Genomic DNA, 21,935 nt, shown 5'->3' with positions numbered 1-21,935 from the left:
AGAAAGGGAGGGAGAGTAAAAGGACGAGGTAGGGCCTTGGAATGGAGTGTTCAGAAGAAGGTGAGAAATCCAGTTCGGATAGATCTCTATGGAGGAGGACTGAAATGAGGAAGAATCTGGAACCTAGCAGTCCCCTTCTCTGTGCTTGAGTATTGGGTGCCCTCCAGTGGCACCTCAGTTCTTGCTCAGCCTATGAGAGGCATCAGAAGAGGCAGGAAACTGAAGAAGGCGAAACTGGGCTGGAAAGAGGCAGGGCGGGAGACAGGCGAGCAGTAGGTGCAAAGAGACTGGACTGGCCATGGTGGGAATGGGGTGAGCGCATCCTGGTATTGGCCTTCACACTATGGACTAAGCACAGAGCCGTCAAAGGGTTGCAAGTGCAGGCACTAGGGACCTTGGATTCTCAGATTTGGGGGACAATGAGTCACTGCTGGTCCCAAGAAAGAAGAAGGCAGCCTAGCAGCAGGGCCGATTGGGGTTGGGAACCCCGGAGTCTGGAGGTGTTCCCTACCCCCAGCTCTGTCCTCCCTAGGAGTGAGCGGGTGTTAAGCCACCTATCAGGTGACAGTCTTTTGGGCTCCGTCCCTAGAATGATTGCTGGAAATACCCCCAGCACAACAATCCCAGCGAAAAGGCCTCACATTGTCCCAGTGGGCACTGACCGCGCCTGGGCTACCCAATCCCAGGCACCGCCAACAACCGCCCGCCAGCTGCCGCCCAGACCCATCGGCTGCAAGAAGAAGCAGAGGCGACAGTGCTGGGCAGAGGCACCTGGACACACTTTATTCCGACATCCCGCCTAGCAAGGCGCGTGGAGCGCGGGCGCAAGAATAACCCCATCACCGCCTGGGAGCACTCAGCCCGCCCCAGGAGGATCCGGAGGCGCTGCAGAACCCCCAACTACCCCCTCCGACATTAGGGCCAAATCAAAGGAGCCTTGGAAAGGCTTGGTCTGCTCTGCTGCGCAAATCTCCTCGTTAGCCATTTCCGCCTGACGAGGTTGGCGCGGGCGCCAGCCTTCTCCTCTCCGGGTGGCCATCTCCAAAATGTTGCGCGGGGAGCGACGGGCCGGCCCTGCGAGGGCTGCCTAGACCTTGAAGTTTGGAAAAACAACAAGAAGAGAAGTTTGGAAAAACAAGAGACTGAAACGGCTCCCTCCCTTCTCCGCAGACACACACGCACCGTCAGTCCGCCGCCACTTCCTGCCTTTGTTTTTCTTCCTCCAAAACATTTTTGGCCTCTTGCATTAGCTGCCGTGGGGCTCCGGGTTGACGATAAAAGGAAATACACGCCGAGGATTGTTTTCTGGAGATGGCTCCGCGCTGTGGAGCTCTTGAAAAAGAACAGCTCATGGGAAACCAGTCTCCAGGGCCAATGTTACAGCTTTGCCTGGCTCAGCCTCTTCAAGAAATGCAACTCGGACTTGGACTTCCAGGGCGGCTTTAACCCCCACTAGGTCTTCCCCGGAGTCGGGTGGGCTCAGCTCTGCTGTGGGGCCTGCTACAAAGCGGAAGAGTCAATTAGGCTTAGAGCAAAGTCCAAACCCCGCAGCTCTGCCTCCCGCGCTTCCCCAAGATTTGGCCTGATCCTCAGAGCTGCGCCCACCCTCTCCCCCAACCCACCCACCACCAAACATTCACACAGTCATTACGTTCCTGGGCAAGAGGGGCAGGAGCTGGGAACAGTGCGCAGCACTGGGGATCTGAGAACCCCGTCCTGTCCCTGCTGGGGAGCTAAAGCATTCACCACTCCCGGCATTTTCCCTTCTCCTGGCATCAAAAGCCTTTGCCCTCATCATCTTCCAGGCAGCGCCCCTACATGCCCCCTTCCAGGCGACAAGCCCCACCCGACACCCCGCTTCTGTCCAGCCCTTGCAATTGCCCCGCCAGCCACTCCCGGAGCACTTCTCTGCTCCAGCCTTTCCTGGGCAATTCGCTTTTGTTTCCTGCAGACACCCATGGGATCCAGACCTGCGGCACCCTCTCGGCTTGGCTCTCAAGGACACCGGAGGCATTGGTTATGCGGAACAGAGCACAGCCCCATACCCACCTTCCTGTGGGGACCCCTTCTCCCTGGCACCAAGGGAAACCGAGCTAATTAGAAGAGGGGCTGCAGGCAGCTGGGGGAGGCAGCCTGGCGTCCCCGCTGGCGGGCCACCGCAGCCGGTCTGCTCAGGCACAAGCTGAAGTTGACTGCCAAAACTGCTATAAAACCCCAGGTCTGTCTAGAACTGTTTTCGGTTCCCCTAGACGCCCCCAGGTTCAATTATAGTCTTAAAAGCCCTAATACAAGTGCAAGAATTTGTTTGCCTTCACCCAGGGGCGGGGCAAGCCCCGCAATGGTGGCGCCTTTGTTATGGCACAGTCACTGAAACCCCTCATGCATTCCTTTTGTTCCAGGGTGGGGGTGGCGGGGACTGGGTGGGCTGTTGGGAGAGAGTTTGGGAGAGCCAACATCAAGCCAGAGAATGGCTCAAATACTGCTATTGGAAAACCTCTCCTTCTCCCTTTTATATGACGTCTCCAAGAAAGAGATACTGTAGAGAAATAAATATTTTGCCTTGTGGGTCGCTGCTGGAAATCTAAGTTTTTGGTGGTTTTTTTTTCTTTCCTTCTTTTTTTCTTCTGCTGTAGAGCAATTCCATAATTGTGACTTGCAGCTTTAAGAGGTCTCAAGCTGCCTCTCCCCAATAACCTTCCTTCCCACCGGACCTTCTCCCTCACACTGTCACTGCCCTCCACACAAGCCACAGTGGACAGATATGTCAAGCTCAAAACGAACAAATAATTTTGAGTTCAGTTCTCAGAGATTCAAGGAGCGTGAAAGTTCTTGCAGCAAACCCTGGAATAAAGAGTTCATTAAACCAATGTGTCTGCGAAGTATGATTTGTGATAAGCTACCCTTGTAAAGAGGGGAGTAGGAGCCGCATAAACATTCATGCTAATAAATTAGTTTACTCCACTACAGAGTAATTACTCGATATTATTGATATTTACAGTGGACATTCAAATGCAATGTTGAGCCATCATTTGCAGAAAATACATAATGAGAATATTCCTTTTCCAGGGCAATACATGATTAGATTTGTTATTGAGTCAGTTACAGTCAGCTCAGCAATAAATAAATAAATCGATGTTGACACTTAAATACCAAAGATCTTAGAGTTTATACTCTAAATCTCCCCAAGATATATAAATACCTTCAGCTACTTCCTGGATGGGGAAAGGGAAAAGGTTATTCTTTTTAATTTTCGACTTTGCTTCAGCGACATCCAGCTTCTTCCGAGAAGATAGGTGTGGGGAGGCCTCCGGGCGGGCCCCTCCCAGCTCCTGGCCATGCCTGGCTAATCTACTACTTCTTTCCATCCTCCCGAGCATTATTCATTCAACCCTGCAGAATAGTGGCCATTTTCCACCATCAATTTTTTTTCGTTCCTCTTCCCAAGAAAACTAGACTCCCACTAGCCCCTGTGGCCTCGGTCTCCTATCTTTACCTTAAGCCTACCCTTTTCAAGGCGGCCTGTCACCCAAGGTGCTGGGAGTTTGGGGAGCGCATCTTTTCTTTGCATTGTGTTTCTTCTGTGGGGTGCGTAGCAGGAAAGCGCAGAACCTTCCGAGTCTCTGCCCCGCACACCCCTGGCTTTCAGGCTTTGCACGGAAGGAGAGGCGGCATGGTAGTCCTTTCTCAGCCGCTCCCTGGCCCTCGCTCCCTCTTCACTGGCCCCACTGCCCCCAGAGCTCTGGAGTTCACTCGCAGCCTGGAGGGCCCCCCAGGGTGCAGCCTGCCTAGGAGGAGACCCCTCGGCTGGCTGTCACCGCCTCTGACGCAGCTCGGGCTCGCCTCTGCCGCCTGGCTCCCCAGTCCTCAGCTTTACAAGGCCAGGCGGGCGGGCAGACCGGCGCGCGGCTGCGCAGCCCCCGCGCCTCGGGCTCTGCCGAGCGACTCCGAACCCCGGCCCGCAGCGAGGAGGAGGGGGCTTCTCCAAGGACAGGGGGTGGGGTGAGGAGGCCAGCAGGGAGGGTGCAGGGGAGGTGGATCCCGGGTAAGACGAAGGCCCTCCGGGACCTGCGGATCCCTGACAAACCGCGAGGGAAGCCGCCCTGGTCGTTGGCGGTTTAGGGACGGAAGGCACTAACGCGGTTCGGAAGTGACCATGAATGCGAGCGTGTAATCAAGGCACCGTGCAAATCGGGCGAGCCACGAGGCAGGCACATCCCGGGCTGCGGGCCCTGGCCCCGAAGGGGGTCCAGCCGGGGTCGGAGGCAGCCGCGGCGCCCAGAGCAAACCTGTGGGAGGGGGACCGCGAAGAAGACGGCGCGAACGCGATCCTCCCCGCGGACTGATTCCACGACCACGCACGGGACGCGCAGCGCCGAACTCCCACCCTGCCGCTCCCAGCGCGGGGCACCCCTCACCCGGGGAGTGGCGGGTGGCAGGAGCGGCGCTCTCACCGCCCTCGGCGCGCTGGAGGGCCGGGGCCGTGCCGCTGAGCGCACTGGGGCGCACCCCAGCCTCGCCGCGCGCGCCGGGAGGCCCCCCAGCCAACATGAGTTACACCGGCGATTACGTGCTTTCGGTGAGAACACCGAGTGACGATCTGTTGCTTCCCCTGAGGTAGCTACAAAGAAAGGAAACCGGGGAGGGAGGGCAGAGGGGGGAAAAAAGGAAAGAGAGAGAGAGGGAAAAAAAAAAGGCCCGGGACTAGCTCGCAGCTTGTCAATTTCAACATCGGGTCACATGACCAGCACCTCCCTGCTAAGGATGGGGATAGATTTCCACGTCAGCTTACGTCTCCAAATTTCTACTTCACGGATCCGCTTCAAAGAGGCAGCTGCAGCGGAGAATCATGTTAAGCTCGGCTACCGCGGAGAGCCCAAGGTAGCCCAATGATGGATTTTGATGAGCGTGGTCCCTGCTCCTCTAACATGTATTTGCCAAGTTGTACTTACTACGTCTCCGGTCCAGATTTCTCCAGCCTCCCTTCTTTCCTGCCCCAGACCCCGTCTTCGCGCCCAATGACATACTCCTACTCCTCCAACCTGCCCCAGGTCCAACCCGTGCGCGAGGTGACCTTCCGCGAGTACGCCATTGAGCCCGCCACTAAGTGGCACCCCCGCGGCAACCTGGCGCACTGCTACGCCGCCGAGGAGCTCGCGCACAGAGACTGCCTGCAGGCGCCCAGCGCGGCCGGCGTGCCTGGCGACGTGCTGGCCAAGAGCTCGGCCAACGTCTACCACCACCCCACCCCCGCCGTCTCGTCCAATTTCTATAGCACCGTGGGCAGGAACGGCGTCCTGCCGCAGGCTTTCGACCAGTTTTTCGAGACGGCCTACGGCACCACGGAGAACCTCGCCTCCGCCGACTACCCCGGGGACAAGAGCGCCGACAAGGGGGCCCCGGCGGCCGCGGCGACCTCCGCGGCGGCGGCGGCGGCGGCGGCGGCGGCGGCGGCCACGGGCACGCCGGCAACTTCAAGTTCGGACGGCGGCGCCGGCGGCTGCCGGGAGGCGGCGGCGGCGGCGGAGGAGAAGGAGCGGCGGCGGCGCCCCGAGAGCAGCAGCAGCCCCGAGTCGTCTTCCGGCCACACTGAGGACAGGGCCGGCGGCTCCAGTACGTATAAAGGCAGGGCCCTGCGCCTTAGGAGAGGGGAGCTGGAAACCTAGCGCAGCGCCGCTGTTAAATTTTTATATGCTGTTTTATAAGCATATAAGGTTTATGAAGGGCCTTTAGGTTTCCCCCAACAAAACTTCGTTATAAAAGGCGGGATCACGTGGCGAGTGCTGAAATTGGCCGTGAAATACCCACCGGCCCAGGCATGCCTGCGAGAAAACACCCTCCCTTTTTTCCCTTTTTCCCCTGCTCCGCGCCCAAGCCCGGCAGCTCGACCCCGCGCGGGGCCAGCAGGGGCTGCGGAGCCGGAGGTGGGCGCCTGTAAATTCCCCCTGCGAGGGCTCCGGGAGCCTTTGATAGCGAGGTAATCCGGAGATTTTTATAAAAACCATGTGTTGCGCCGGCTCGCCAGTCCGGGCCGGGATTCAAAGGCGTCGCTGTTTAACGATGGCGCGGGAAGCGTGTTGCACTGATAAAATAGCCCGCTTAACTCGAGCAATATATTAACAGAAACAAATTAACCCAAAGTTGGCCTTTTTGTCCAAAGGAAGCCATTTTCCTCCTGCGCGGTGGCAATTACGTGCCGCCTCCTGTCCAGCCGCTTGTTACTCACAATCGCTGTTTGGTCTGTCAAAAGCGGGTTTTTCTTTAGGTCCCATGGAGGTTTCCCCCAAGGGGGAGCCTGTGGAGCCTGCCCTTCCGACGCTTGGGGAACCCCTCTTCCCTCCACCCCATGTAAGCAAGCAGGCCTGCCCTGGGGGGACCAGATGGCTGTGTGGCCTTGGGCTGAGAAGGCCCAGGGTAGGGGCTCCCACCGCCTTCTCCTGACCTGGAGGCCAGGAGGCTGGCCCAGGAGCGAGGAGCTGAGGGCCGGGACTGGGGCTGACAAAGAACCGGCAGCCGCCCCAGATGTTAATGAGCGGGAAGCCTAGGGCCCGGGTTGCCTTTACAGCCTCCTCCCGACCGGCCACCAGGTGCTGGAAGGTGAAATGTCCTTGGGTGGCTGTTTGTTTAGTCTGGCCAGGCTGGAGGCGCCCGCAACCCCCACTCGGCTGCTTTGAAAGCGGCCTCCCGGCTCAAACTTGCCTGTTGCTGTGAGGAGCCCTCGTTCTGCTCTGGAGGCAGCCTCAGCAGCCTCCCTGGGGGCCTATCTAGGGAGCTGGCTTTTATCTGGGGCTGAGCCTCCGCCTGCATCCAGTCCCCAGACCACAGGAGAAGCCTGAAGGTAGGGGTCTGGGGAGACCCTGAAGGGGCTTGGGCAGGGCTTCCAGTCCCTGGGGCCAGCCCCTTTCCTCCTCTGGGGGCTCTGGGATGGGTTGCAGCCCCCACACCTGACTCACTCCCTGCCTCTTCCTCCTCCCTCCACAGGTGGCCAGCGCACCCGAAAAAAGCGCTGCCCCTACACCAAGTACCAGATCCGGGAGCTGGAGCGGGAGTTCTTCTTCAGCGTGTACATCAACAAAGAGAAGCGCCTGCAGCTCTCTCGCATGCTCAACCTCACCGACCGTCAAGTCAAAATCTGGTTTCAGAATAGAAGAATGAAGGAAAAAAAAATTAACAGAGACCGGTTACAGTATTACTCGGCCAACCCACTCCTCTAAGGTTCCAGCCAGCTGGAATCGGGTGGGGGGCTTCATACGCGTGAGATTATATGCAGATTTTGCCCTTGACCAGGTCAAGGCACACCACAGTGACTTTGGAAGAGAGGAGGTGTGCAAGAGAGGGGCCATTACAGGGAGATAGCCTCCAAGGAGGCAGCCCGGGACTCTCTTGGGCATCTGTGGTTAAGATTCCTAACAATGATTGGATTCAGAGAATTGTGCATCAACTAGGATGAATGGTTTGGGACCCCTGGTGGTTCATTCTTGGAGACTGCGGAGCTTCAGGCTGGGTGTGGTCTCCACCAGGGACTGGGCCCCCTGCCAGGCCCCTTGGAGATCGACCCCCACCCAGGACCCTCCACTTGGAGCCTGTCCACCCCCCAGGCATCTAGAAGCTAGTCCATCTCCAAAACCAGTTCAGCTTGGGGACAGGAGCAGGAGAAAAGGGGAGGGCGTCCAAAATGGGGCTGCTCTCCAGAGCCGGCATGAAAGGTGACTGGACTAAGGTGGCTGTGAGGTGGGAGAGGGCTGCTGATCCTTGAGGGAAAACAAAAAACCCTACGATTACAGGTGGCATTAGTGGCCCTCCACTCCTCCTAGCCACTCACCGCACTGTCTCAATCCTGAGCTTCTTAGCAGTTGCCTCCTGCAGCCCACCTAGTTTTTCCTAGCTAAGAGGGTCTTCGCCCTGGCCTCTGCTCAGGCAGGCCTAAAGCCTGCTTGCAGAGTATTCTATTCCCCAAGGTGGAAGACATCAAAAAGCAGAGAGGCTGTGCCCAGGCGCTGGCCCCTACATCTCTGCAGGAAATGCCTGTGGAGTGCAGCATCTTGGCAAAGCTTCTGCCACACTTAATGGAAGCTTGGATTTGCTCAGCAGAGGAGCCGCCCGGCCAGCAGTCCTCAGCTATGAGGGGCGCAAGTCCCCCAAAACACCCGGTTCCAGCGCCACACTCTACCCTTCAAGGCCCCGGAACTGAGCTTGGAAGCTTCCAGCGACCTTCCAAGAGCTCAAGAGTGATTTGGAATTATTTTAAAAGATAAATATTATATTATATATATATTTCCCTGCAGGAACCAAAGCGAATTTTAAAAGATGCAATGTAGAAAGAGAAAAAGATGATGAAAATATTTAAAGGCTCTATCTGTTTACAGTGTTCCACGGTTAAACTCACTCACTGCTAAGAATATTTGAATGTACGCTTCATACAGGGATGGTGTTCAAAAGACTTGTAAATAAAGAAACCATAACCTATTTTGTTTGAATACTTTTTTTTTTGCCATTAGTTGATTTCCTCTGGGGTGTAAGAGGGGGCAGGAAGGGGGTTGGGAAGGGTCTTTTTAATTTCTTGCAATATTTTGAAAGCAATGGGGGTTTTCCCTGAGGTAGTTCTGCCCCACAGTGTCGGGGACCTCAGCTGAGAAAGCCGGGCCCCCGCCCATTGAACCTGCCTCCCTGTGCTAAGAAGCGTCTGGTGGCTCTGCTTGTAAGTGTTGGCCTGTCCTCTGTTCTCGCCCATCGCGGATGTCGCAGCATGTATACAAGCGACAGGGCACAAGGGAAATAAAGACTGTGGAAACTTGAGCATTGGGTCCTGGTGTGACATTTCTCTCCTTGCTCACCTTTTACTGCCAAATGTCTACCCCATCACCCCCCGCCCCCCCCCCCCCCCCCCCCCCCCCGCCCCAAACACACACACCAAGGAAGGGGCAAGTTACCAGGCCCCTGAGGGGGTGGGGAAGTGACTTAGGATTTAATTCCACTAGAAGCCAGGCTTAGGAAGCCAAGGGCCTGGCCAGGTCCTTTGAGGAAATGGGGTCCCAGGAATAGGGTATGTCAGGACTTGGAATGTGGGGTTTCATCCTCTGACTGCCCCAGCCCTGAGAGAAAACCTTGGGCCTTACGTGGTCAGTGGATCTGACCCCAGGCTGGGCTCCCTCACCTCGGGACCAGCAGGACTGAAGTGGAACCACTGTAGGGTGCCCTGGGGAACCCTTCAGCAAGAGGGAGAAGGGTCTGGGTACAAAGACAGAGCAGACTCTCAGAGTCTCTAAGGGTGCTTTCTCGCCAGCTCCCAGCTGACATTGCCTTTTCCCTTTGGGGAAAGAAAGATGCCGCTTCTTCTTTGTTTCCTGCCTTTGAACTTCTGCCTTAAAATTGGACATCACCATCACCATAACCTTGAGGGGCAGGGCGGAGAGGCCAGAGCCTTTTGTTGCCACCCCACCCCCACCCCACCCTCTCCCTAGCCACCCAGGCAGGGCCAGAGCAGCAGACAGGATCCAATTTGGAGAGGGGCCCCAGGCTCCAGGCCCCAGGCCCCGCTTTGTTTATCTGTTTGTGTGTTTGTCTAACTGGCGCGACTGGGAACCTCGAGCTCAAAGGGGAGTGGGACAGACCCCGGAGATGAATGTCTAGGTTGATAGACAGACACAGAGGTGAACAAGGCCTCTCCAGAGGGGCAGGGAGGGGGTGGGCAGGGAAGCCCAAGGTTTAAGGAAAGACTTCCTTTGGGATGGTTAAAGATTAACCGGAGTCTCCCAAGTTGCTAGAGAGAGTCTAGCCAGAAGGACTGTTCGCGGGCGGGCGGCGAGCGGGCGAGGGTTTGATTTCTGAGCCCTATAAAAGCCCATCCTCCGATGGCTGTGACAATGTGGTCGTAAACCCGTCCGGGGCCGGCCAATTTGCATATTTGGAATGCGCCGCTATAAACCCGGCTGGGGTTTTGCAGCAATTTCTTAGATGTAAAAGTGAGATCTCTTTAGCAGCGGGCTGGGCACATTCTCTCTCGCTGTCTCTGCCTGGAGCCTGCTTCCCTCTCCCGGCTCGGGTCGGAGTTCGGGCCCGGCGTAGGCGCTCAGCCGCCACGAGATGGCGCACTTCCGATCAATGTCAAAGCCGCCGGGGAGCCGGGAACCCCAGCGCGATTCTTGGCCTTTGTTCGCTCCTGATACTAAGAGCTGCACGTTACATTATTTCACTTGTCCCGCTCCCTTTCATCTCAAAAAAGGGGTGCTCTCCTGCAAGATGTGGTTGGTGCTGTCATTTAAAGCAACGCGCCTTCTCTAGGCCTCGCAGGAGTTCTTGGCGCGGAGAAGCCAGCTGTCCCTTGGCAGGGATTTCTTCGGAAATGTGTCCAGGTAAGAGGCCACAAGTTTAGCGATTTCAAACGGGCTGGGGCGGGAGTAGGGAGGTGGCCGATGCTTGAGCAGGGCAGGGGAGAGTGGCCGGGTTTGTGCGCTCCGGGGTGACGCTATAGGTGGTCAGCCCACCTACCTCCGCCTAGCTCCCTAAGGTTGGAGAGGGGAGGCCTAAGTGGGAAAGTTGACGATTTAAGCTCCTTGCGCCGCTAAAAACCCAAGGCAATCCTTCCATTTTGTAAAAGTATTCAGAATGGATGAGCCAGGGATGGGGGGCATCTAAGAGAAAGAGTCTGCGCGGTGCTGGAATAGGGGTTTGTGTTGGGGAGAAAGAGATGGCGGGACTGGGGAAAACAGAAAGTTTCTACTCAAACAATGAGGTGGTCAGCAACCGTGGTTGCTGGGGCGGTCTTATTCCCTGGGGCAGACGGCGGTGGTCGCTGGTTTCCACCTAGGTGCGGTCTCTAGGTCTGCCTAGCAGCCAGGGGGAAACCTTTGTTCCCCAAAAGGCCAATTCAGAAAAGTGGCATTTGATTTGCAAGGCTTCCAGATAAGTCTATGCCACTTATTTGGACGGTACCGCTATAAACCTGGCTGGGATTTTGCAGCAATTTCTTAGATGTAAAATTGAGATCTTTTGAATATTTTGCAAGGATTCGACCATTGTACTGGCAAAAGCCTATATATTTTAAAAAGCTGGCGCTGAGGACAAGCTAGGGTCAACCATCCCTCCATCAGGGTTGTCATAAAACAATTTCAAAATAATCATTTCACTTACATTTTGGAGGGCAGATTCAAATCCCCTCTTTTCCTGTATTAACATCTTTATTCCAATATGTTTTCACATGGTTTCTTGAGCTGGTTATTTTTTTTTTTCACAAGCATGCAGTGCATGGGTGAGCGGGGGAATCTTAGAGAAAGTAAGTGCTTCCAGTGTGTGTGTGTGTGTGTGTGTGTGTACATATGTGTAAATTTTCACCTTCAAAGTCACTCGTCTTTGTTGAGCACAGGCCCCCAAAGTCTGCCAGAATAAGGCAGCCAAGGAGTGGGCGCCCACAAGGCGCTCTCTGCAGCCTGAGCCATCCTAAAATCCCAGAGCTGCCAGGAGTTTCAAAGACAGAGGCAGTTTATTAGGGACAAAACTAAGAATATTGCAGCTTAGGATGTGCATGAAGAGGCCCCAACACTCCCCCTATCAGGAGAACAGGACCAGTTCAATGGTTGGATTTAGAAAAAAAAAAAAAAAAAAGTGGGTTGCTTTGCACCTGATTGATTCAAAGCAAATGCATCAAATATCCCTGGAAATATTACTATTCCTAAAGATGATGTGGAAAAGAATGTCACAGCTTATAAAATTTTTTTCTAATTCTGCAGTAAATGCAGGAATCAGAGCAGTCCAGAATTTTTGTTAAAGCGGATATGTGAACGTAGCGTTGATTTTTTCCTCTGTGGGCCAAAGCCCAACTCTATGGCCGGTCTGAGTCTCAAAAACTTTCAAATAGAAACTGTTTACTGCCTATCTCAATCTCAGGAACTAGTACGTTTTAAGGAATTTTTTGTAATAACAGTTTGATTTTTGTGGTGGTTTGCAAGGGCTTTCTCAGGAGGAGGAATCCGCTGTCCGGTGAACTGCATCGCCAAAGGGTTTATTCCACTCGCCTGGCTGGCTGGCCTTTACTTTGGCTCCACAGCCATGGGGGAGGGGTATTACTACGCAGGTAGAAATAGGCGATGTTTACTCCTAAATAAAACGTGGGCTCTGGCAGGCCTGGTTGAAGCAAGCAGTCACCGAGTTTTAGGTCAAAGGCGTCCAGAAGGCGAGGGAGAAATTCAGCAGCTGGGAAGGAGGGTGAAAGGAAGAGAGACAAACGGGCAAGCAGAGAGAGTGTGTCCTACAGCCAGCCTTGCTGCAATTGAATCGCTTTTCTTAATCTCTGGAAGGGGGAGGGGGGCACCTGAGGGAAGCCGAGGCGCTCAATAAATGGAATAGTCTATTGAGCAAGCTAACACCTCGGCGTTACAGTCTGCGGAGTGTGGAGCCTTGGGGGCCGTCAGGGATGCTGAGAGCTCCAGACCGACTGAGAGGGCTTAACTTGAGCTTCTGCTACGTTGATACCTTCTTGTTCCAACCAGCAGGCCAGTGTGCGTCCCAAGCTTACCCGCAGCCACTCCTTTGGCTTTCGGTGCTGCAGGCCCAGCTTGGGGTTGGGCGGTGGTCCTAGGTCAGAGAGGGGCTCTCACACAGGTTTATACACTTAAAAAAAATAAAGCAAGAAACAACACAAAGGAAACATTCCAATTGGTTTATTACAAGGGGTGGGGTGGAAGAACGATGCAGGAGAAAAACATCCAGTTCTCCCCAAAGATCTGGGAAGGCCCAAGTGCCAATGCCATGGTCTGGGAGCCAGGACCCTTCTTGCAGCAGATGCATCATCAAGCTGACTTCTGTAGCTTGGATCCCATCCAGCCTAGAAGCCCATTTGGCCACCCTACCGGTCCCTGATCAAACCCGACCAGAGCTGCTTACACAGGGCACCGGGCTTGTGTGACCAGTCTGATCATCAGGGGCGCTGAATTCTGGGAGAGTCCTGGAACATCCTGGAGGGCCTTGGCTTTGAGGGGTCTCCGAACTCCTGGAAAAGGATGGGTCAAATTGTGGGAATGCACAGACTACCATTTTCCACAGGTCAAGAGGCGGGACTTGGCCTTAGTTTTTCGAAGGGGTCTTAACTTCCAAAAAGGTGAAGAAAGACGGGTTTAGATCATAGTCTTTCACTTTATTTTCTTAGCCGTCCCTCTCAAGCAATCTATCCTATGGCCATTGGCCCTTCCCAACCTGTGGCCTGGGTAATCGCTTTCTGCCTCTAGTCTGAAAAGGCACAAAGTCCTGGCCCACTGGCCTGATGGGGCTCGTGTTTTCCTCAAGAAACCCTCTCTTGTTCTTGTGACCTACTTTCCACTTGGCAGAGCTTTCCGGAGAGGCATGAACAGCACTGAGGGGCAAAGCCCAAGCTCAGGTAGCCTCGGCTTTGCGGCATTTCTCCGCAGCACTATTGAGCACAGCAGTCCTGTCAGCTCCACCCTCCTGGCAAGCAAAGCCGGGCAAGCACCAGGCCCATCGGAGAAGGGCCGGAGGCTGCGGCGCTCTGACACCTTTCTGTGCTCAAGTTCGTGGGCCTCAGGGGCTTCGCCAGGTTAGAATTTGCCTTGGTCTTGTTCCTGAGAGCGACGTGGAGAGTGAAGGGTAGTTCCTAATCTCCCGCACTTGGTTCTGCTGCATGGATCCCGCAGCCTCAAGACCCTGTCAGATTGGGAAGAACTGGCTTGCTCTATCACCTTCTCGCTTTCCTCTCCCTCCGTTCTTCTCGCCTTCTGTCCCTCTCAATCTTTCTTCCCCCCCTTTCCCTTTTCTCCGTCCCAGATGCCCAGCCCGAAGAGTCAGTAACCTTGGGTAGCAGAGGTGGAAGTGGTTGGAGCGCAGCGCAAGCGTTGGCGTGGCTCTGGGGTTCTGCGCTCCGAGTAGCTGCTGCCCACAGAGACCGCAACTGCTTGCATCTCAGAAGCCAGCTCTCGGGCTCTATCGCCCGCTCTCCCGAGAGCTCTCCCTGGGTCCTCTGTGGCTTCACTTCCTCCTTGGACTTGGTTTATACTTGGAAGAACAAGGCTACATGCCTGACAAATCACTGGGATGCAAGGGTCTCTCCCCGCGGCACGGAGCCCTGCGCGGTTGGCTGCCTGGGATCTCAGCGTGCAGCAGCCCCAGTCAAGGCCTCCGCAGGGGCTGGAGCTGGTGGGGCAGGCAGGCCTGGGGCATCCTGGGGAGCTGTAGCCCGCAGGCCAGGGGCAAGGCCGCGACCTCCCGGGCTCCACTGGATCCGGCCGGAAAAGGTCGAGTTTCCTGAGACCAGTATGAGGCCCACACTTGGGGGCTAGCGCCAAGGGCCCGCCGTTTCCAGTTGACTTAGAGCAGGTCCTGGCAGCCAAGGAAGAAGGAGACCTGGGGGTCTGCTCAGCAAAGGGCCTATCCCCCAAAGGCTGCCATCTCTGGGCCAGGAGCCCAGCCCTGCCTCGCAGGGAACAGATTTCCTCACCGTGGGCCTCCTTAAAATGCGTATACTGCGGGAGTGAGGGCTGCTCCGGCTGGGTTTGGAGGGGAGGAGGAAGGAGGGAGGGGACCGGAGCAGGAGTGTGGTGACACTGGTTTCTGTCATACGTAGCCTCCAGGAGCATGCGAATGCCAAGGCTGAAGGGAGAACTCGAGAATACTGTGTCAGAGGTGTCTGCTGGCCATCCCTCCTCCGAATTTCCCCTCCTGGTCCTCCCTCAGGGCAAGCCAGAGACCCTGCCTGAAGACCAACGTTCCTTTCACTTCCCTGGAAGGGCGTGGAGCCCGACAGGGTGATGGGGCTGGGGGTGCCAGGACCTGGACTCAGAGTGCGGGTGGAGGAGTCTTTCAGGTTGCCAGTTCCTTCCACAACCCCCACTCATGCTAGCCCACCAAGGTCCACCCAGGAGCAAGCCGGGTATGGGCACCAGAGGCCAAGAGCACAACTAGATCCACAGACTGGCAGAGGAGAGTACAGGGGGCCAGGGCATTACACTTTGGGGGAAATTCTGTGTGGGATGCTAAAATTAAGTGGCAATTGCCAGCTTCCAGTCGCTCTGGACTTCAGGCACTCACTCTGAGGGTCCTGGTGGCCTAGGACCAGGTCTGCCACTTTGGGGAGACAGCTCCAGACCTGAATGGGGAGAGCTTGAGGCCCTGAGAGGCCCCCTCGGTGTTTAGAGTGGACGGAGAGCTAGTGGCAAATTCCGAATAAGGAAGGGGAGCACCCAAGGCGGGCCAGGGTGCGCACTATAAACACCCCGCTGGTTCACAGCGCGGGGCCGCAGGACCCTGCAAACACAGTTCCAAAGAGGGTTCAAGTCAGGGCAGGGGCTGGGCGAGCCCCAGGGCCAGGTTCCTCCCCCGACCCCGGCCACTTCGGGGCGGCCCCGCAGCTCCGGGCCTTGGGGCTGAGGTATTGGGTGTGCGTCTCGCGGTCCGTCAATACAGATTACATATTTATATCAATCGCGGGCTCGGAGGGCGCCCTCGGAGAGCGGCCCCAAGCCTACGAAATCAAACTGGGAGTGGTCGCGCGGCAACGCTGGCTCAGGATTGGCTGCGGGCGCCCGCCGCGGTGCGGGGGGATTGCTAATCGTATTCAGCATGTTTTGCACAAGAAATGTCAGCCAGAAAGGGCTATCTGCTCCCTTCGCCAAATTATCCCACAACAATGTCATGCTCGGAGAGCCCCGCCGCGAACTCTTTTTTGGTCGACTCGCTCATCAGCTCCGGCAGAGTGGAGCCTGGCGGCGGCGGCGGCGGCACGGGGGGCGGCGGCTACTTCGCCCACGGCGGGGTCTACCTGCCGCCGGCCGCCGACCTGCCCTACGGGCTGCAGAGCTGCGGGCTCTTCCCGGCTCTGGGAGGCAAGCGCAATGAGGCGGCGTCGCCGGGCGGCGGCGGCGGCGGCGGCGGGGGCCTGGGTCCCGGCTCGCACGGCTACCCGCCCGCGCCTATAGACCTGTGGCTGGAGGCGCCCCGGTCTTGCCGGATGGAGCCGCCGGAGGGGCCGCCGCCGCCGCCGCAGCCCCAGCAACCGCCGCCGCCGCCGCCACAACCCCAGCCCCCGCCGCAGGCCACTTCGTGCTCTTTCGCGCAGAACATCAAGGAGGAGAGCTCCTACTGCCTCTACGACGCGGCGGACAAATGCCCCAAAGGCTCGGCCGCCGCCGCCGAGCTGGCCCCCTTCCCGCGGGGCCCGCCGCCCGACGGCTGCGCCCTGGGCAGCTCCAGCGGGGTGCCGGTGCCCGGCTACTTCCGCCTCTCCCAGGCCTACGGCACGGCCAAGGGCTACGGCGGCGGCGGCGCGCAGCATCTGGGCGCCGGCCCGTTCCCCTCGCAGCCCCCCGGGCGCGGCTTCGACCCGCCACCTGCGCTGGCCTCCGGCTCGGCGGACGCAGCCCGGAAGGAGCGAGCCCTCGATTCGCCGCCGCCCCCCACGCTGACATGCAGTGGCGGTGGCGGGGGCTCGCAAGGCGACGAGGAGGCGCACGCGTCGTCCTCGGCCGCCGAGGAGCTGTCCCCGGCCCCTTCCGAGAGCAGCAAAGCCTCGCCCGAGAAGGACTCCCTGGGTAAGCAGGGCGCGTCACGGGCCGCAGGCTGGCGGGCAGGCTGGCAGGCCTGCCCAGCGCAGGGCAGGAGCAGGAAGCCAGGAGTCCGCGCAGCAGCCGACCGGCCTTGGCCTGAGCTGCAGGCAGCCTGACCTTGTGAACTTGCTTTTTAATATTTGGGCGTGGGGACGCCGTAAAAATTCATGTCCAGCTTAGTGCCCCACACCAAGACGTCCTCTGCGCTGGCCTCAGCTCACCCCGGCTGGGGGCGAGGATCCCAGCGAGCAGCCCCCCTCTCGTGCCTGTCCTCCGTGGGCCGGAGCACCCTCACCCGCGGTCTGGGCCCCGGCTGCGAGGCGCGGCCCACGCGGGGGAGGGGAGGGAGGGAAAGAGACTAGCCCGCAGATAGCACGGATGTTTGTAAGGCATCCAAAATAAGCAGCCGCCAGCACCAATAAATAAGCCCATTAACCGGCGAAGTTCGAGTTTACGATCCCCCACGCTTTTTTCAAAGTTGCTGCAGGGGCGGGAATCCTTGTTGCGGGTAGAAGAAAGGCAAATCCGGCCCTGGAGCCGGGGCCCTGAGCTGAGAGGCAGAGAGGGACCTTTTCGCTTCCCCTGGAACTCGGAGTCGCCCAGACTGCATGTCCCTGGCTCCTGGAGGGCAGCAGGCCCTTGACCCCAATCAGTTGGGTTTTTTTTGTGCCTTCCCCAAGTCCCAACTATGTCGGTCTTCCTCTCCTCGCCAGGCCTTGGGCAAGGAGGGGGCTGCAGTGAGACACAGCTATGCTGCCCACCCCCCTACCAAGTAAGCACCCCGGACCCCAGGCTGGGGGGCTACAGGAAATGCTTGTATGTCTTGGGGCACAACTCAGAGAAAAAAATAAGGCATTAAGTTCAAGGCATACAGGCCTGTCCTCCCAGGCCCTTCGTTCTGCAAGCACCTGGCAGCTTTGTGCTAAAACAGGTGTTTGGAAAGAAGTGGATGAAAATGTGAATTGGGAGGGTGGGTGTAGATTGGGGGCCCACTGGATTTTGCACGTTCCTTTTGGAGGAACTTCTCCTCCTGGGCAAGCAAGCTAACGGGGAGCGGGGAGCATACCTCTCTGTGTGTGACTTAGGGCATCCCTCTTGTGGCAGAGGCGGCCCAAATTCACCCTGGTAGTCAGCCCGCATTGCCTCGATTTAACCTTCTCCTCTTTATTCCCTTAAAATGCCAGGCAATACCAAAGGCGAAAACGCAGCCAACTGGCTCACGGCAAAGAGCGGCCGGAAGAAGCGCTGCCCCTACACGAAGCACCAGACGCTGGAGCTGGAGAAGGAGTTTCTGTTCAACATGTACCTTACTCGAGAGCGGCGCCTCGAGATCAGCCGCAGCGTCCACCTCACGGACAGACAAGTTAAAATCTGGTTTCAGAACCGCAGGATGAAACTGAAGAAAATGAACCGAGAAAACCGGATCCGGGAGCTGACAGCCAACTTTAATTTTTCCTGATGAAGCTCCAGGCAATGCCGTGTCGTTTTTGTTTGTTTTCCCCCCCTGCTTCCAGAGAGCCATTCTCCTCCCTCTGTCTTCGGCCTCTTCCCAGGAACTCGCACCTGTGCGGGCGCCCGTTCCTCCCTCCCACACTCGCCATTTCGCTGGCCGTTACATCAGTGCAGGGCTGGTTTGTTCTGACGTTTTGTTTCTTTGTCTGTTTGCTAGGTGCTGGTTTTTTGTTGTTGTGTTCTGGGGGAAAAGCCATATCGCTCTAAAATCCTACGTAGATAAAGATTGTCCTAAGTGTCAAGTGCGAACTGGGATGGTTTGTCGTCTGGATGACTCCACTGCTCAAAATGGCCCCTGTGCTCCCGGTGGAGCTGGTTTCCTGCGGGGGGCCGGGCAAACCCAGCCGGAAGGCCAGGTCCCATTGCAGGCGCTGAGGTGTCTGGCCTGAGGTCAATGGTGCAAGGAGCCACCAGCAGGCTCCCGGGCCTGAAGTGTTGGGCTGTGTTTAATCAGGGGATCCAGGCCCTGGGTTTCTTTTCTCTTTCTTCCTTTCTTCCTTGGCAAAGAGAAGGGCTTATGGGCATGGGCATACAGGTTGACAAAAGGGCTTGACTTTGGCTGATTGGAACATGGAGGGAGTCAGGAAGATGAAATTTTCCTTCCTCTGTAAGATATCCCAGCTTTAAAAGAAAGACAGAAAAAGAAGAAGGAAAAAAAAAAAAAAGACCAGGATAAGGAAACTCCTCTTCCAGTTTGTGTAAGGTCTTGCATTGTGGGACTAAATTATTTCCCCTTCCTCTGAATTTCCATATCCTCTGGCTATAGATAAATAATCTGATGTAGTTCTGTTTATACATGTGGATTTAGTGGATTTTTGTCATAAAGTAATCGTTACCACTGGTAACACACGACAAGCACACCACAACTCTCCCTATCTTGTGGAGGTTTGTCCCCCCTCCCTTTTTTTTCTTCCTTTTTTTTTCTTTCCAAAATTCATGGAAGCCGAGGAGGGCTGGGGCAAGCGGAATAGACTAGAGAAGGGAGACATTGTTTGGTTTCCTTTATACTGTGAAGTTACATGCATAAAAGGGTCAAACCTGTAGGTGCAGAAAAAGAAAAAAAAACTATAAATGCAAATCTGTATAAATGTCTATTATTATGAAAAATTGCCAATCTTGTTTTATGCAAATGCATTCTATCGTTATTATAAATGTTAGTTCTAGCTCTATTTACTTCTAATCTTAAATCAGAATAAATTAATATTGTAATGCTGCTGTGCGTGGAAAAAAAAAGATGATGTTTATGTTCTTATAGAAGAATAAAGCTGTGGAATGAAGCTTTTTAATTTTACCTCTTTTTTTGCCTTCTTATCTTCACCTTCCACTTTATCCCGTCCACCACTTTTACAACAGGAGGACTAGCCCGCGCCCCCTGCAATTACTTTAGGCATCTATTTAAATATTACCTAGACAGTCGTAATTTGTCTGGGCCCTATAGCCCTGGTGCCGTAAGGTTTGTCGGCTTTTGTTCAGTTTTATGACTTGCTAGTATATCTGGATTGTGGCTGTCTTGGACCGGTGGTTTCAGTTGAGAGAGGAGCTTCATAGACAGAGGAAGCCAAACAGGATTTCTTTCGGGAGCCCCAGGGAGGCTCGCACAGGCTGGTTATTTTGTGGGTCCCCTGGTCCTAGATGACCCCCAGTCTAGGAATCCCGGGAGCAGGCTGGGCCCACAGCGCCTCACTAGCGTCCGAGGCAGCGATTAGGTAGACCGCGGCCGGGCTGCCTGGACGCCCCCCCCTCCCCCAGCACAGCCTCCCCCACCTGGTCGCCCTCCGCGGGGCCACGCGTTTCCTGCTCGCGGGAGGTGGGGGGAGGCGACGGCAGGGGGGAGGGGGCGCGGGAGCGCGCGCCCCGGCTGGCTGCCTGGCTGGGAGGGAGAGAGGGGGAGAGCGAGCGGTGGGGAGCGAGCGCGGGAGGCCGAGACCAGACAGGGAGCCGGGCTCGGGGCTGTCCCTGGCGCTTGTGAGTCTCCCAGGGCTGCCGCCGCTCGGCGCCCGCTTGCTGAGCTGCAAGATTTGGGGAATCAGCGCGCATACTGCTCGCTCTCTCTTCTCGCTCTCTTCCCTCCTTCTATTTTCCTCTCTCGCTGTTAACTTACTTCCCTCCCTCTCCAAGGTTTACCTTACAGGGGCCGGTGGCTTCTCCCTCCGTAATGCCTTAGCGGCAGCCCCGGACACTGGCAGCGGCGGGCGCAGGTTGGCGAGGGGCCGGGCCGGGTGCGATGGCAGGGTTCTCCCTTGGCGGCGGCGGCGGCGGCGGCGGCTGCAGCGGCGGCGGCGGCGGCGTCGGTGGCGGCGGCGGGCAAGCACCAGAACTGGTCGGTGATTTAGGTAGTTTCCTGTTGTTGGGATCCACCTTTCTCTCGACAGCACGACACTGCCTTCATTACTTCAGTTGAAATCGTCTCCAGGTACCTGTGCGCGCGGAGGCCGGGCCGGGCGGGGCATCCAGGCTCCGGTCGTGCCAGGCCTGTGGTGGCAACCTCGGCTTTCCCCGCGCAAGAACCTGGTCCCTGCTTCCTTCTCAGAGCTCTGGCAGGCTGCTGGCCTCACCCCCATCTCCACCTGGCCCCTGCAGGTACGGTCAGGTTAGCTGAGCCTTAGCGGACGCCGGGGGCGTGGTAGGAATTCTGGGCCCGGGGCCATTCAAGGTCAGGGGCGCACACTTCCATCCCGAGCTTCTCCGGCTCCTGGCCCGTGCCTGGCCAGGGACCCCGCCATTCTCCTGCAAAGCCAGGGCAGCATCAGCCCCAATCCAGGGAAGGAAATAAGAAAAGATCCCTTTGCCAGTGAACACTCCGGACCAACTAGAACGGACAAGGCAGACGGGAGCTGGCATCCTGGCCTTGTCACTTACCCTTCTCTCTTGTAGCCGCTTTCCGCTCCCAGGAGTCGCTGTGGACTCTTTCCTTCCCTCTTTCTTTCCTTCCCTCTTTCCTCTTTCTTCTCTACCCTCTTTTCTTTACTTCGTCCCTTCTTTCCTTCCCTTTTCTTCAATTTTGTTTATTTTCTTTGATCTCTCTGTCCATTTCCCTCCCTATCTCCATTTCCTCTACTCCCCAGCTCTTCCTTCTGGAGGGACCTAGGGCTGGCTTGGGAAGAGCCAGGGTGGAGGCTGTCTTATTTTTTTTTCCCTCTCTGTGCACTCAAGTAGAGATCGTGTTCTGACAAGGAAGGGTTCGCTGGGGCGTCTGTCGCGGGCTGTGGATCTGAGCGCAGACACGGCCTCGGTTATGATCACGACCGGATGGCGGCGGCCTTGCGTTCCTGCTCCATCGGTCAGCAACAGCAGCCTGGGCGATCCGATGGGGGAGCATTCCCGAGGTTTTTGCAAGGAGGCCTTCGCCAGCTTCCCTGGAGGCCGGAGGCTGGGACCTGGGCTGAGGCCCAGCCAGGCTCTTGGAGGGCACTCTCCGGAAGCTTCCTGGGCTCTCAGGCCCTGCAGGTCTCAGCTCCGGCTTTAACCGCGATAAGGGGGCCTCGCCAGGGCAAAGACTGGCTGCTTGCTTGCCAGTAGCTTCTATCAGGTTCAGAGTCAGGGGATGTTGGATATGGCATCCTTATGCAGAAGACCGCTGGAGAAAGGGACCCTTCTAGCAACCGTGTTTCAAATAATAGGGGAAAGGAATTCTAAATTCCTGAACCGTTGGAATATAAAGTTGAGTCCGTATTCCAAATTGTGCTGGAAGCCAGTCGGAGGAGTCTCATTTTTACTGGGAGCTAAAAATAGCCTCCATCCCTCTCCAGCCCCCCACTCGCACTGCACATGGGGCCTTCAGACTGCTTCCATCCAGCAGTACTGCTCAGCTTCGGGCCCAGGCACTGTTTTCACTTCTAAGCCCCGGTTCTGGGTCCTGTTATCTGAAAGGCCCACACC

The 21,935-nt window shown here is 56.6% G+C and overlaps 2 protein-coding genes and 1 long non-coding RNA gene across 4 annotated transcripts; 2 read left to right on the top strand and 1 right to left on the bottom strand.

Annotated features, from left to right (window-relative positions):
- Positions 1-776: 776 nt before the first annotated feature.
- LOC139016440 (uncharacterized) lies at positions 777-20,681 on the bottom strand. Of its 2 annotated transcripts, XR_011472674.1 has the most exons (4): positions 20,181-20,681; positions 17,851-18,677; positions 1,183-1,500; positions 777-1,093 (listed from the first exon to the last, which is right to left on the bottom strand). It is a non-coding gene; the product is annotated as an uncharacterized lncRNA (long non-coding RNA). The 2 variants fall into 2 exon arrangements; XR_011472675.1 differs by lacking the exons at positions 17,851-18,677; positions 20,181-20,681 and adding an exon at positions 4,950-5,119.
- On the top strand, positions 4,856-8,758 carry HOXA11 (homeobox A11). The gene is made up of 2 exons (XM_070424479.1): positions 4,856-5,610; positions 6,979-8,758. Exons 1-2 carry the CDS (start codon positions 4,887-4,889, stop codon positions 7,209-7,211), a joined length of 957 nt encoding a protein of 318 aa, XP_070280580.1. The 5' UTR covers positions 4,856-4,886; the 3' UTR covers positions 7,212-8,758.
- HOXA10 (homeobox A10) lies at positions 15,440-19,320 on the top strand. Its single transcript, XM_070424478.1, has 2 exons — positions 15,440-16,529; positions 17,729-19,320. The coding sequence occupies exons 1-2, from the start codon at positions 15,578-15,580 to the stop codon at positions 18,001-18,003; spliced, it is 1,227 nt and encodes a 408-aa protein (XP_070280579.1). The 5' UTR covers positions 15,440-15,577; the 3' UTR covers positions 18,004-19,320.
- Positions 20,682-21,935: the final 1,254 nt, after the last annotated feature.

Source organism: Myotis yumanensis, unplaced genomic scaffold (genome assembly GCF_028538775.1).
Source record: "Myotis yumanensis isolate MYYU_CA2020_CCGP unplaced genomic scaffold, mMyoYum1.0.hap1 SCAF_9, whole genome shotgun sequence".
NCBI classification, from domain to species: Eukaryota; Metazoa; Chordata; class Mammalia; order Chiroptera; family Vespertilionidae; genus Myotis; species Myotis yumanensis.
Note: the sequence above shows the minus strand (reverse complement) of the source record. Positions and strands in the feature narration are given on the sequence as shown.

Excerpts from the sequence above, each read along its gene's own strand:
- HOXA11 (XM_070424479.1), top strand. The coding sequence starts at position 4,887 with ATGATGGATTTTGATGAGCGTGGTCCCTGCTCCTCTAACATGTATTTG. Across the intron at positions 5,611-6,978 it reads GGACAGGGCCGGCGGCTCCA|GTGGCCAGCGCACCCGAAAA; the intron begins GTACGTATAAAG and ends CTCCCTCCACAG.
- HOXA10 (XM_070424478.1), top strand. The coding sequence starts at position 15,578 with ATGTCAGCCAGAAAGGGCTATCTGCTCCCTTCGCCAAATTATCCCACA. Across the intron at positions 16,530-17,728 it reads GCCCGAGAAGGACTCCCTGG|GCAATACCAAAGGCGAAAAC; the intron begins GTAAGCAGGGCG and ends TTAAAATGCCAG.